Consider the following 14,028-nt stretch of genomic DNA (forward strand, 5'->3'; position numbering starts at 1 on the left):
AGAGATGGACATCTCCTTCACCTAACATAAAACTAAATTACCATATCAACATACAATTACTGAAATTCAAACTCAAATACACCGTCTGTTTTAATAAAGTCAAAGAGTAAACAGGTGTACCAAGTGTATGTACTTATGTGTTTTAAACTGAAAGAAAAGAAACTCAAACTCTTATAACATCACTCATGCCTCTCTCAAATTAAAAACACTTTCAAACTTTAAAACCTCCTACTTTACATCACCAAAGAAATACCTCTCACACCTTTATTCACCATGTCAAAGCTTTCTCCATTTTGCACAGCCTGCCACATGTTTAACAAAAAATCGCTGCCCGAGAAGGCTCCCACATATCAAGGTGGTCGTTCTCACAAATTTCCAGCAGACCCTCAAATAAACAAAAACAACGACCCAGGCAGGCTTCCAGTTCAGCCTCCTCAATTTCTATGCACACCGAAAACTCATGGGGAGATTCTTCTGTCTCCCCGTGTCCTACACAATTCACCTCCAAATGATCCCCTACAATTGAAATTTCAGTGTGGAATGACGCAGAGATTAACATTCCCTTATTTATTTACTATATGTAACCTGAATTTTTCTCTCTCTTATCAAATAACAAAGGTTATCTTTAAAATTTGTTATTGAACTACTAATTAAGTTGCTTTTTATGGTATCAATGGTAAACTACCCCTAAAAAGTCCACTTCATTGCGTGTTCATTGAGATACTTCTATTAAGGCTATTTAACAAGTTCAATTTACACATATTCATTAATCTGTCACGCTTATTAGTGGCTCATGGTTACTTAAAACCTATGTCTGACTTGGCCACAGAATTAGAGTATCATTCAATCCTCTCAGGATGACCACTCCACTTACTCTGCATCCAGTCAGCTCATGAATTAACAACACTTGCAGACTGTAACCCTTTTATTTTTTGTTTATGCCTTCAAATCCACCTTAAATCTTCTTACCTAAACGTTGGTTTTAAACACAAACAATTCTTATATTCTATTTTGAAACGCTGTCACCATTCATATATTTACAATGTTATTATTTACTAAGCCAGCATTTTAATCGCAGACATTTATCCACATTTGTAAACAATAGTTATAGGGCTGAATAATCACACAAAACCGAAAGCATAGTCCTCTCATGCGCTCTGCATCAGTTGCCTCATTTGCATGCACACACACTCTCCATCTAAAAATGGCAGCAGGCAGTCAGTGCATTACTGACTCGACACACAGAGATCTCTCACACCAAATTTTCTTATTCTATATTACAACGACGTCTTATATTTACAACCACTGTCAGATCTGCCAGCTTTAGCGCCTACACAATTTTAGACAAATTTAAAATAACCGCCCAGCGGATAAACTCCCTGAGTTTTTTGCGACCAATTAACCAGTATCAAGACTTTAACTGTTTCTGGCCTCATTTCTAAAATCCCTAACTCAATTTAAAAGCGTCAACCAACCCAAACTTTGAAGTTTTAGGTAAAGTTACACGCCCGAAGTCCAACTTCTTCTGACCAAAAAAGCGCAGGTACCGTTCCAAACGGTAAGGAGACTCTAACTCCTAGCTTAATTCCAGGATGCCCTGTACCCCACAGTTAAGCCAAACTGAACTAACCCTGTTCGCCGACAGGTCAATGTCGCGCGTCCACGACAAGGAGGGAGCATAACCTCCGGGCTCTGCGCTTCCTACCAGTCCAACTGGCGTTCTTGAGTAATTTATAATACTTTGAAACAACAATCAACACCCAAAACAAGTGTATAACTGAGGCAGATGCAACCTAGTGGTCAATTTGACCGCTCAGGTCCACTCTTATGACCAAATTTGGACTCTAACCAACAAAATAACCAATTCCCTACCAAACTACTTGAGACTCCAACTCAATTTCTTTGGGACTTCAACCCAGTATTTAAACTTTTCTTATCAGACTCTTAACTACTTTCATTTCTTCTTAGCAGAACTCTAACTGCTTCAATTCATGAGATTTTTCATCAAAATCAAAGCAGACATTTACCGGCAACTTTTACTGAATAGACATTTAATTTTATCATCCAATTCAGCACACTTCGGATAAAATCAACAGGCCTGTGCCTACCTCTTTTTAAAGGCGCCTGTCCCCTCAGTTTGGTTGCCGGGTCACGCCTGCCTGTCTGACCAGAACGGACCATACCTCACCGTCTACACCTCCAATCCTCCCTCCTCAACCACCGGACGAAGCCCCCAAATGTTAAGATTCAAAATTGAGGAGGGAGAGTACAAACCACTCTTGGTCCAGTAGGTCTTTGGTCAAACAATGATTTTAATGAATACACGCGTGGGAAGACACTCTGTACGCAGACAGCCAGTAGTCCTCGACTTAATCAGAGCATACACAGATTTTTATAGCATCAGGGTTTGAATTACTGACGCCCCTTCATACGTCACAGACAGGATATATACATACGTCAAATCAAAACCACAATGACCTTTTAACACAGTTTAAAAGAACATCGTCTTCCATCTTCATAACAGGTGCATCCTGTCACTGCCGGATGCTCGCTTGTCATCTTGACACCTCAGCAGCAGTTCTGCGACAAACTGCTCTTTGCAACATCAGCAAAACATAATTAAACTTTCCCCCATAAATGAATCTAACTAAAAGTGTGTGTGTGTCTGCGTCTGTGTGCTAACCACAATTGCACCCTGTTTCACCTCGCGACTAGCTCCTGACCCCTCACCAGACAGAGAGACAGAAACCACTCTCGTATGTGTAATAATCGAACTGAAACTATGGATATGACTTTTACTAAATAAATGTTTTAATCAAGAACCTCTACTAAACATAATAACTGTGTGCATAAGCATCTTAAGGCCTTCTTAAAGCTATCTGTTACATTGTTAAAGCAATGATCATACTGCTGCTCAAAATAACTTCCTGCTTCTGCAAACTCTCTGCAAGCCTGTTTCCTGTCAGCCTGTGACTTTTAGCCTTTCTGAAAGACACACACTGTTCAACCCCTGAATGCAATATAAACTCCAGATTATATTATTAATGCAATGGTAATAATGACAATTATTTAACAATAGCAGTAAAATAATTTCCCTGCTCCACAGCGCCCAGCCCCGAATGCCAAGAACCACCAATGCACCGATGGCTGAGGGCCACCGGCAGGGAGTGTGGTGGGGGGTGATAGGCCCCTACACCTGGGGGGGCTGAGATGTTCACAGAGAGATGGAGTCTAAGATGTAACCTAACACACAGACATAGACAAACAGGCACACACAGGCACAAGCGTGCATTCCCACCCTCATGTAAATACGCAGCCCTTGCCTAATGTGGAGACAAACAGAAATGAACACTGTAGACAAAGTCACACTCCCCAAACATATTCTATACCCCCACGTCCAGGTACCGTCGCCCCAGGAGGGGCAATCTGCCCCTAGACCCAGGAGATGTTGCCCTTTTCCCTTGTGTGGAGACAAGCAGTAGCAGGGAGGCCGAGCATCCCAGACCCCAACCAGACAGCCAACTCCTCCTCCCAGCCCCCACCCCCAATGGCAAAAAGAGAACGGGTGTGTGTGAAGACCCCATACCTTTCTCCACCTGCTCATATGTACTGTTGCTGCTTGCTGTTCTAAAGTGCATTTAAAAGACGGGAAGGGCATGATGCTTTCTGCTAGCAGGTGTCAGCACGGCCCCTCCCGACAACCTTCAATGTGTAGGAGCCAAGTTAAGATAGTTCATATGTTTAGTATTTATATTTCGCTGTTGTTAAGCTTGTTGTGTAATTAATAATTTTAGGAAATAGATGCATGTTTATGGTGGAACTAGGTTATGTAGTACCATGTATACATGTGCCTTAAAGACTGGTGTTTATAGTAAAATCCGGGCATCACGGATGTATGCCAATTAGTGCATGAGGTGCGGGAGGGGGGAGAGAGAGAAAAAGAGTTAACACGGCATAAGATATACGGGGCAGCAGGGTAAAACAGAGCCACACGGTTTTCCTACCGTAGTATGTTATTTTGTTGAGGACAAGTTAAACCTGACCACTCCTGTAAGATGCAAAACCGTGGAATAAATTTTTTGTTACATCTTTTCACATCGGAGTCCCGTGGAGTTCTTTTTCCTCTTCAAACTGACGTACGCGAGTGAATCACGGGAAAACTGGTCTCACGGCTTACACATTTTGTAGGAAAACCCGCTCGTTGTGGAGTAATTGACGCGACTAAAGAAGGAAAAAACCCGAGCTGCTGCAGCGACAACAAACGTGAGTAAGTGGAGCTAATTCACGAGGAAAAAAAGTGCTGAGTCATGGTGGATGCTGAGCTGTGTGGTAGCCAACCTGCATGATTTTTGGATGATAAAATAAGGATTTTGTTGTTGCTATTTGGGAAATTAATAGCATGAACAACGAAGAAGAAGACACAGTAGCAGAAATGGAAGCTAGGGCGGTGAAAATCACACCTAAAGCTATGGAGGAAAGGCTGCAACGTGTTATCAATTTACGGAAGGCCAAGCTAGCCAAATTAACAGGCACAGTGAAACAAGTGCGCCAGCTGATGGAAAATGAATGTGATACCAGCCTAACAGAAGTAACACAGTTAATGAAGGATTTTAATGAGCGGTTTGGAGAGTTTTGTGGTTTGAACACAAATGTTAAAGAGGTGCTCCAGCAAATGCCGGAGGAGGATTTAACTAAAGACCAGGAAAATTGGTTTGAACCTAAGGCTGATTCCTTTAAGGCTTTTGCTGAGACAGCTTCGGCTTGGATTGACAAGATGGCCATGCGCGCTGTGGAGGCTGAAAAATGCAATGAAGATGTGGATCCATCTGACAGCGTATCTAATTCATCTGTCTCAAAACGCAGTGATAAGGCATTTTCAGAACGCGGCTCCTGCGCTTCGTCATCGGTGTCGTCCACACGCATGAAGGCAGAGGTGGAGCGAGCTACCTTATTGATTAAGGCATCGTCTTTAAGACAGAAACGCTTGCTGGAGGAAAGGGAGGCTAAGCTCCAAGCTGAAAAGGAGGAGCTAGAAATACAAACAGCTCTTGCAGCAAATGAGGCAAAGATCAAGATCTTATCAGAATACGAAAGTCGTGCATCCAAGGCATCCAGTCGCGTATCCACCCGGGATGGAATGAACTCCTACGTGGCATCGCATAAGGTTGGAGATTTATTTACTTCACAGCAGTCAAATAGCCCATCCCCCACGCGAGAAAGACAAGCGCAGAAGAAGAACATTCTCCAAAACGCACAGCAAACACACACTGTTACCTACCAGCCATCGCAGACACCAAGTGCTCTACAGGATGTGGTCGAAGCGCTAACTAAGCAACAGAAGTTAGCTACGTTGCCCCCGCAGAACATTTCTGTGTTTAAAGGGGACCCATTAGAGTATCGGCTGTTCATGCGAGCTTTTGAACATGGTGTGGAGGACAGAACAGAGAGCGACAAGGATCGATTGTACTACATGGAACAATACACAAGTGGGCAACCACGAGAATTGATACGGAGTTGTCTTCATATGGAACCTACACATGGATATCAAACGGCTAAGAGACTGTTGGAAGAGCACTTTGGAAATGCCTACAAGATATCAGTGGCATACATTCACAAGGCTCTTAACTGGCCAACCATCAAGTCAGATGATGGAGAGGCTCTGCATGCTTTCGGCCTCTATCTTACTGGATGTCGTAATGCAATGATGGATGTGGAGTACATGGAGGAGTTGGACAACACGGCCAACATGCGTGCTATCGTTTCCAAGCTTCCGTACAAGCTGAGAGAAAGGTGGAGAACATATGCTTGTGGGGTCTTAGACAAGGCAAAACGCAGAGTCACGTTTGCAGATCTGGCGGAGTTTGTCAATAAGCAGGCCAAAGAAGTTTTGCATCCATTGTTCGGTGATATAAAGGACAGCACCTTAAAGGTCCAAGTTAGAGGGCAAGTGGATGAGAGGTTGCAAAGGAGAAGTGGAAACAGAAAAGGATTCACTGCAGCTGCAACTATCACCACTACACAGGACGTACCCTCTAAAGAAAGGAACAAGGTCAGCGGGAAGCAGGTGTGTGCATTTTCCAAACCCTGTCTTTTCTGTCGTGGTGAAGAGCACACCATGGAACAGTGCAAGAGGATGAAGAAGTCACTTCATAAGGAAAAGATTGACTTCATGCGAACTAAAGGACTATGCTTCAGCTGTCTTAAGCAGGGACACATGAGTGGTTCGTGCCAAGAAAAAGCAAGTTGTCAGGTTTGTCCACAACCGCACCCCACAGTGTTACACATGAAGACTAAGCCCAGTGCTACAAGCAAAAGGGTAGCTTCTGAAGTGGAATCATTAGAAAGAGAAGACCAAACAGAGTCAATCGTGAATGGATTTGTTGAAATGGAAGCACCTGCTCACGCTGCAGAGAAAACAGAGCACATTTTGGCAATAGTTCCAGTACAAGTGAAACCTAAAAGAGGACAAAAGGTGACACACACTTATGCTTTTCTGGACCCTGGCAGTACTGCCTGCTTTTGTACTGAAGAGTTAATGCATGAGCTTAACTTGTCTGGCAGGAAGACAAACATTTTGCTGAAAACAATGGGAGAGGAAAAGGTCGTCGGTAGCCACATTGTGTCTGGGTTGGAAATAAGCAGCTTAGACAGCAATGACTTCTTTGAGTTGCCAGAAATGTACAGTCACAGTGACATTCCTGCTTCTGCCGACAATGCTCCTTCTCAAGACTACGTGAACAGGTGGACCTACCTTCAGCAGGTGTCTATACCTAGGATTGAAGCAAAGATTGGACTGCTAATCGGGGCTAATGCACCTAAAGCTGTTGAACCTTGGCAAGTTATAGCCAGCGAGAATGGTGGTCCATATGCTGTGAAGACAAGGCTCGGTTGGACCATCAGCGAACCCCTCCAAGGAAGCAGTTCCCAAAGGGCATCATGCGGACTGATTCAGGTTGCAGCAAACCGAATATCAGTTAGCAAACTGGATGAGCTCTGGGACCAGCAGTTTAAAAGTGACTTCCCTGAGCATGAAAGAAACGAGAAACAAGAAATGTCAAGAGAGGATTTGCAGTTTCTGGAGATAGCGACAGAGTCAGCTACTATTGTGGACGGACACTACAGCATCGCTCTGCCATTGCGGAACAAGCGCATTAAGATGCCCAACAACCGCAAAGTGGCTGAGCAACGTGCCTTACACCTAAAGCGGAAGTTGGAGAGGAATACTTCATTCCACGCAGAATACTCGGCTTTCATGAGTAACATCATAACCAACGGTTACGCAGTGAAAGTGCCAGAACAGGACCTTGATCGTGACGATGGAAGGGTTTGGTACCTACCGCACCACGGAGTTTACCATCCCAAGAAACACAAGCTTCGAGTGGTCTTTGACTGTGGAGCATCGTACAAAGGCACCACCTTAAATGATCAGCTGTTACAAGGACCAAATCTTACCAGTACCCTTCTGGGGGTAATTATCCGGTTCAGACAAGAAGAAGTGGTCATCATGGCAGATGTGGAAGCAATGTTCCACCAAGTAAAGGTGCCTGATGAGGATTCTGACCTTCTTCGGTTCCTGTGGTGGACATCTGGTGACATTACTCAGAATATGGTGGAGTACAAGATGGTGGTTCACATTTTTGGTGCAACTTCGTCACCAAGCTGCGCCAGCTTTGCTCTGCGTAAATGTGCTGAAGACAACCGAGATCCAGCCAACAGCCAAGCGGTTGACGCAGTCCTGCACAACTTCTATGTGGACGACTGTTTAAAGGCTGTGAGCTCAGAAGAGGAAGCCATACAGTTATACCACACTCTTAGAGCTGTATGTCAGAGGGGTGGATTCAGGCTCACAAAATGGATAAGCAATAGCAGAGCAGTTCTGTCTGCTATTCCAGAAGAAGAAAGGGCATCGGAGGTTAAAGATCTCGATCTGGATCAGGACACACTTCCCATTGAGAGAGCGCTGGGAGTCCAATGGTGTATTCAATCTGACAGCTTCAGGTTCAAGATTGTAATGCCGGACAAGGCACCCACTCGGAGGAACCTTCTGTCCACTGTGAGTTCTGTCTACGACCCACTGGGTATCTTGTCACCAGTCACGCTTCAAGCAAAGAAGATTCTGCAAGAGCTTTGCAGGAGAAAGATTGGCTGGGATGTCATCATACCTGCAGACCTAGCTCACAAGTGGCTCAAGTGGAAGACCCAGCTCCGCCAGCTAGGGAACATAAGCGTTCCAAGATGTTTTAAACCTGTGGGCTTTGGAGAGTCAGTATACAATCAGCTGCAACACTTTGCTGATGCCAGTGAAGAGGGCTACGGTACAGTAAGCTACTTGCTACAGAGGAACAGCCGTAACGAAGTCCACTGCGCATTCATGTTGGGAAAGGCAAGAGTGGCCCCACTTAAGCCCATTACAGTTCCCCGCATGGAACTTACCGCAGCAACCATGGCAGCACGCATAGACAGGGTTCTGACGTCTGAATTGCAGCTTCCGCTCCAACCATCTGTATTTTGGTCAGATAGTACCACGGTACTCAAGTATATCAGCAATCAAACAAGTAGATTCCGTACCTTTGTTGCTAACCGTGTGGATGCCATCTTGAAATGCTCCAGTCCAGAGCAATGGAGGTATATCAACACCTCACTGAATCCTGCCGACTTTGCATCAAGGGGGCTCCAAGCAGAGAGCTTCTTGCAGTCCCACACATGGTTACAGGGGCCGGACTTTCTCACCAAACCCATGGAAGAGTGGCCAGAAGAGGTGCACCCAGTTGAAGGCCTGACTACAGATGACCCAGAGGTAAAGGGTAACCTGGTGTGTGCTAGTACAATCAAGGAATGTGAAGATGTAGTGCTGGAGTTCCTGCAGTACTTCTCATCCTGGTTTAAACTTAAAAGGGCAGTGGCATGGATGCTTAAAGTCAAGAGCATTCTGCTGCAATTGTGTCGCAAAGGGAAGGAGTTGTGTGCTGTTAAAACACAACCTGAAGTCGAGAGGGATATGGAAGGTTTCAAGGACAGCCTGTTTCAAGGGGACACCAACAAGCTAACGGTAGAGAACCTTGCGAAGGCTGAAGAAGCAATCATTCGCTACTGTCAGAGGAAGACATTTCCTAAGGAGATCAGCGCACTTTCTAAAGGTCAGGGGGTGAAGAGGACTAGTAGTCTTTTCAAACTGAGTCCAGTACTTGAACAAGGCATCCTTAGGGTCGGAGGGCGACTCAGCAGAGCAGCACTACCCGAGGAGGCTAAGCGGCCAGCAATCCTGAGCAAGGATCTTCACGTCACGAAGCTTATCCTCAGAGAAATACATGAGAACTTGGCTCATAGTGGTCGCAATCATGTTATCTCCAAGTTGAGAACAAAGTTTTGGGTACCCGGTGCCAACTCTGCAGTACGAAAAATACTCGCTAGGTGTATTGCCTGTCGGCGTGAGCATGGAGTTGCAGGACAGCAGCAAATGGCCGACCTACCCCGAGACAGAGTTCTGCCAGATGACCCTCCATTTACAAACTGCGGAGTGGACTACTTTGGTCCGTTTGAGATCAAACGTGGTCGAAGTACGGTGAAGAGGTATGGAGTCATTTTCACCTGCCTAACTACTCGTGCAATACACTTGGAGATGGCAGCCTCGCTGGACACAGATTCCTTCATTCATGCTCTCCGTCGCTTCATAGCCAGACGAGGCCAGATAAAGACCCTTCGTTCTGACAATGGAACTAACTTCATTGGTGCAGAGCGTGAACTTAAAAGAGCCATTGCTGAATGGAATGTGTCCAAAATTGAAGACCACCTAAAACAACAAGGCATTCAGTGGACGTTCAACCCTCCCTCAGGACCCCATCATGGAGGGGTCTGGGAGAGATTGATCAAGTCAGTGAAGAAAATCCTAAACGTTACCTTGAGGCTGCAGACACTGGATGAAGAGAGCCTGCATACACTTCTGTGTGAGGCGGAGGCCATTATTAACAGTCGGCCAATAACCAAAGCGTCCAGTGATCCAAATGATCTGGAAGTACTCACTCCCAATCACCTGTTGCTGCTCAGGAACAAACCATCTCTTCCTCCCGGACTGTTCGACAGGCAAGATCTCTACGCAAGAAGAAGATGGAAGCAAGTGCAATACATGTCGGAAATATTCTGGAAACGATGGGCAAGGGAATATTTGCCGCAACTTCAAGAGAGGCAAAGGTGGACCCGTCCATCTCGCAACTTTTTGGTTGGAGACATTGTGCTTATTGTTGACGATACAGCCCCACGCAACTCTTGGATTACAGGGAAAGTAATCCATACTATCTCAGACAAGGCTGGAATGGTGCGGCAGGTTAGGATCAAAACCAAGACGAGTGTACTGGACAGGCCCATTACGAAGATTTGCCTTCTGCAGGAATCGGACTGAAGTAATCAACTGCAGAGACTGAAGTTTGTGTACTTTGGCTCCACAAGTGTAAATTGGTAATTGTGTAATAGAGTCACAATTAGGGGCCGGTATGTAGGAGCCAAGTTAAGATAGTTCATATGTTTAGTATTTATATTTTGCTGTTGTTAAGCTTGTTGTGTAATTAATAATTTTAGGAAATAGATGCATGTTTATGGTGGAACTAGGTTATGTAGTACCATGTATACATGTGCCTTAAAGACTGGTGTTTATAGTAAAATCCGGGCATCACGGATGTATGCCAATTAGTGCATGCGGTGCGGGAGGGGGGAGAGAGAGAAAAAGAGTTAACACGGCATAAGATATACGGGGCAGCAGGGTAGAACAGAGCCACACGGTTTTCCTACCGTAGTATGTTATTTTGTTGAGGACAAGTTAAACCTGACCACTCCTGTAAGATGCAAAACCGTGGAATAAATTTTTTGTTACATCTTTTCACATCGGAGTTCTTTTTCCTCTTCAAACTGACGTACGCGAGTGAATCACGGGAAAACTGGTCTCACGGCTTACACACAATGTCTACATGCATTTAAAAATTGAGAGGTGGGCACCTGCACCAGAGGTGAGTCTGAATACACAGACCTTCCTCTTCATTCATTATTGAGATACTTTGACATAATTAAGATTTTTATTATTACTTATATAATTTATTACACAGATAATTTTGCATAACAGTCTAATAAGGGTAAAACAATGCACAGCGGTGTCTGAAAAACTCTGTAAAACATTTGTTATTTAAAGTGTAACAGCAACACGTACTTTCACTTCTCCCTTCTGGAGCTCCAGAGGTTCTCGAGGATCAGCCATCCAGGGATCAACAGGGCTCAGTTCCACCAACTGAAGCCCCCCATCATCCAACATTGATACCTCTGCAAGTGCGACAAGAAGCTCAGGTGTAGTATTTAAATGGTATTTATATTATTCTCATTATATTATTATCCATGCATTAAATATGGTCATTCATACTGACTCACATGTATTTATACTGTAGTGGGCTTTTTGGCACAAATGTATAATTGTTATTACTTTCAGAGGAATAAATTACATTAAACAGTTCCAGTCATGGAAATTGTCAGTTGGAAGGATATGTTTGACATTGGTTTCTTCTTTTGGTTTGCTTTCCTGGTCAGAGCTCTTCACAAATGTTTAATTATTGTTCTTAGGAGGTAGTACATTTGCACAATGACTGAAACTAGCAGCACTGGCACCATTTCCATATTAATGACCAAAGAACTGACCTCACAGCCCATTGTTCATTCAGTGGGCTGGTTTCAGTCATTGTGCAAATGTACTGTTCATAAGGTTGGAGAAACCTGCAGTCAGCTGAGACTGAAGACGTCACGTGGATGAGTGAAAAAATGTAAATTACCAAGGAGAGAATTACATTGCATTAAACAGTTTACATCCCAGTCATTTGCAGCATGGAAAATGTCTGTTGGAAAGAATATGTTTGACATTTCTTGATTACAATTATTGACATAAATTGTCATGTTATTCTTTAGAAAAGGCCCTCTACCAGTTTAGCATTTAATTTAATAAAGTAATGAAGGTAATTGCTATTCTGATTGTTAGAGCCTACTGTGGCAAGAGCTATAACTATAAGGTCCCCACACATCCCGTAATGCACCTTTACAGTTTACATATTTATATTCCAGATTTAGCATCCAACACTCATATTGCAGGAAGTGGAATATCAATATACAGTAAATGGCATTTTATAGACAGAACTTACCAAGCTCATCCTGCAAGAAGCTGTCAGGTGGGTTCACATATTTCATTGTTGACACATTTAATTTCCAGTTGTGTTTGGTACATTTAACAGTCCTGAGGGAACAGACAATTCTGTCAGCTATAATCAAAAATTGACAATGTATAATCACTGATATCTGCTCCTGCTCTCACATGCCATCCAGATCTTCAATGTCTTTGATGAACAGCCCCCCTTGATGCTTGCACTGGTTCTTGCATGCTTTAAAGTCATTGTTGCTCTTAAATATGATGTAACACTTGCCATCCTCTGTGCTTTTCTTGAAATTCACTCCTTCTTTGAGTGAGCCAACTGCTTCAGCATCCAATGACAACAATACCTTTGCTATTTGAGAGGCCATTGCACCTAAATATTCAAATTCAAAAAGAAAAGTTTTAACGCACAACCTTTTGAGGCAAGCACAAGGAGTCTTACAATAACCAATGGAAAAAAAACGGAGCAGTAGTTACAACTGAAATGGCATCTAAACTCCGTAAATATAAATATACTGGCTCCTCAGGGAAGTGGCCAGGCACATCCTCAGCACATGCTAAGAAAGTAAGTGGGAGTTCATCGTGTTGCTTGCAGTCGGACACCGTGATGAAGTATGAAGGTTTGAAATTGGACATCCTTTCTTCTCTGAAAAACAATATCTCCACGATTATCAGGTCAGAACTGAGATGTGCGCTCGCAGAGCTATAGCCAGGCGGCTGCCAGTTTTGCTTTTTGTTTTCTCTTGGTCCTAGTGTTTCCCAATGCCAGCATTTCTATGTGTGGTCTTGTTCAGATGGGGTTTCAGGGTCACCGGGTTTTACATGGTGACTTGGCTTGGGATACTGCCAGAATTTATTTACTTTTTTTTTCTCCTTCTTGGAGTCTGGGTGTGCAAATACATTCATAATGTTGGTTTTTGATTAGATAACTCTATGGCTGCTGTCGAAGCTATACAAAGGTGAGTCTCCTGCAGAACAGAGATATCAGCCTTGAGATCTTTCAGGTGTGTAAGGACCTTTTTGTGCTTAACATAACCAGTTAGCAGACCAACATAAATTGAGGACTGGTTGGGCAGGCCAACTATTCCACTTCAACTTTAACTCTAAGACGAGGGATGTTTCACATCCCTTTTGCTGTATCAAGCATTTTATCTGATCCTATGGGCCGTTATATTATTGTGGTTTGCCATCTTTATCAACTCAGACTAATTTTAGCTAGCATTTATGCTCCCAACTGCGATGATGAAAACTTCTTTGTCAATTTATTCTCACAAATTCCAGATATGGCCACACATAATCTCATCTTAGATGTAGACACAAACTGTGTGTTCTCTAACCTAGACAGAAGCTCTAATAAATGGTAAATGGCCTGCATTTGTATAGCGCTTTACTCAGTCCCTAAGGACCCCAAAGCGCTTTACACTACATTCAGTCATTCACCCATTCACACACACATTCACACACAGGTGATGGCAGCTACATTGTAGCCACAGCTGCCCTGGGGCGCACTGACAGAGGCGAGGCTGCCGGACACTGGCGCCTCCAGGCCCTCTGACCACCACCAGTAAGCAAACATGGGGTTAGTATCTAACTATTGTAGTAATAAGGATACTCCTACAGGGAGCTCAGAATTATTAGGCAAATGAGTATTTTGTCCACATCATCCTCTTCATGCATGTTGTCTTACTCCAAGCTGTATAGGCTTGAAAGCCTACTACCAATTAAGCATATTAGGTGATGTGCATCTCTGTAATGAGAAGGGGCGTGGTCTAATGACATCAACACCCTATATCAGGTGTGCATAATTATTAGGCAACTTCCTTTCCTTTGGCAAAATGTGTCATGGTCCTGGG

At 43.8% G+C, this 14,028-nt stretch overlaps 1 protein-coding gene across 1 annotated transcript in view; it reads right to left on the minus strand.

Moving 5' to 3' along the window:
• Nucleotides 1-14,028, minus strand: part of LOC113009816 (cytidine monophosphate-N-acetylneuraminic acid hydroxylase-like) — a 51,137-nt gene that overhangs the window by 20,483 nt on the left and 16,626 nt on the right. Inside the window, exons 2-4 of the mRNA XM_026148393.2 lie at nt 12,338-12,548; nt 12,168-12,259; nt 11,195-11,304 (exon numbers count right to left, since the gene is read on the minus strand). Coding sequence (XP_026004178.1) covers nt 11,195-11,304; nt 12,168-12,259; nt 12,338-12,543 — 408 coding nt within the window. The 5' untranslated portion in view covers nt 12,544-12,548. The remainder of the gene's footprint in view (nt 1-11,194; nt 11,305-12,167; nt 12,260-12,337; nt 12,549-14,028) is intronic.

The sequence above is a fragment of the Astatotilapia calliptera genome, chromosome 3, assembly GCF_964374335.1.
Source record: "Astatotilapia calliptera chromosome 3, fAstCal68.1, whole genome shotgun sequence".
Taxonomy (NCBI): Eukaryota; Metazoa; Chordata; class Actinopteri; order Cichliformes; family Cichlidae; genus Astatotilapia; species Astatotilapia calliptera.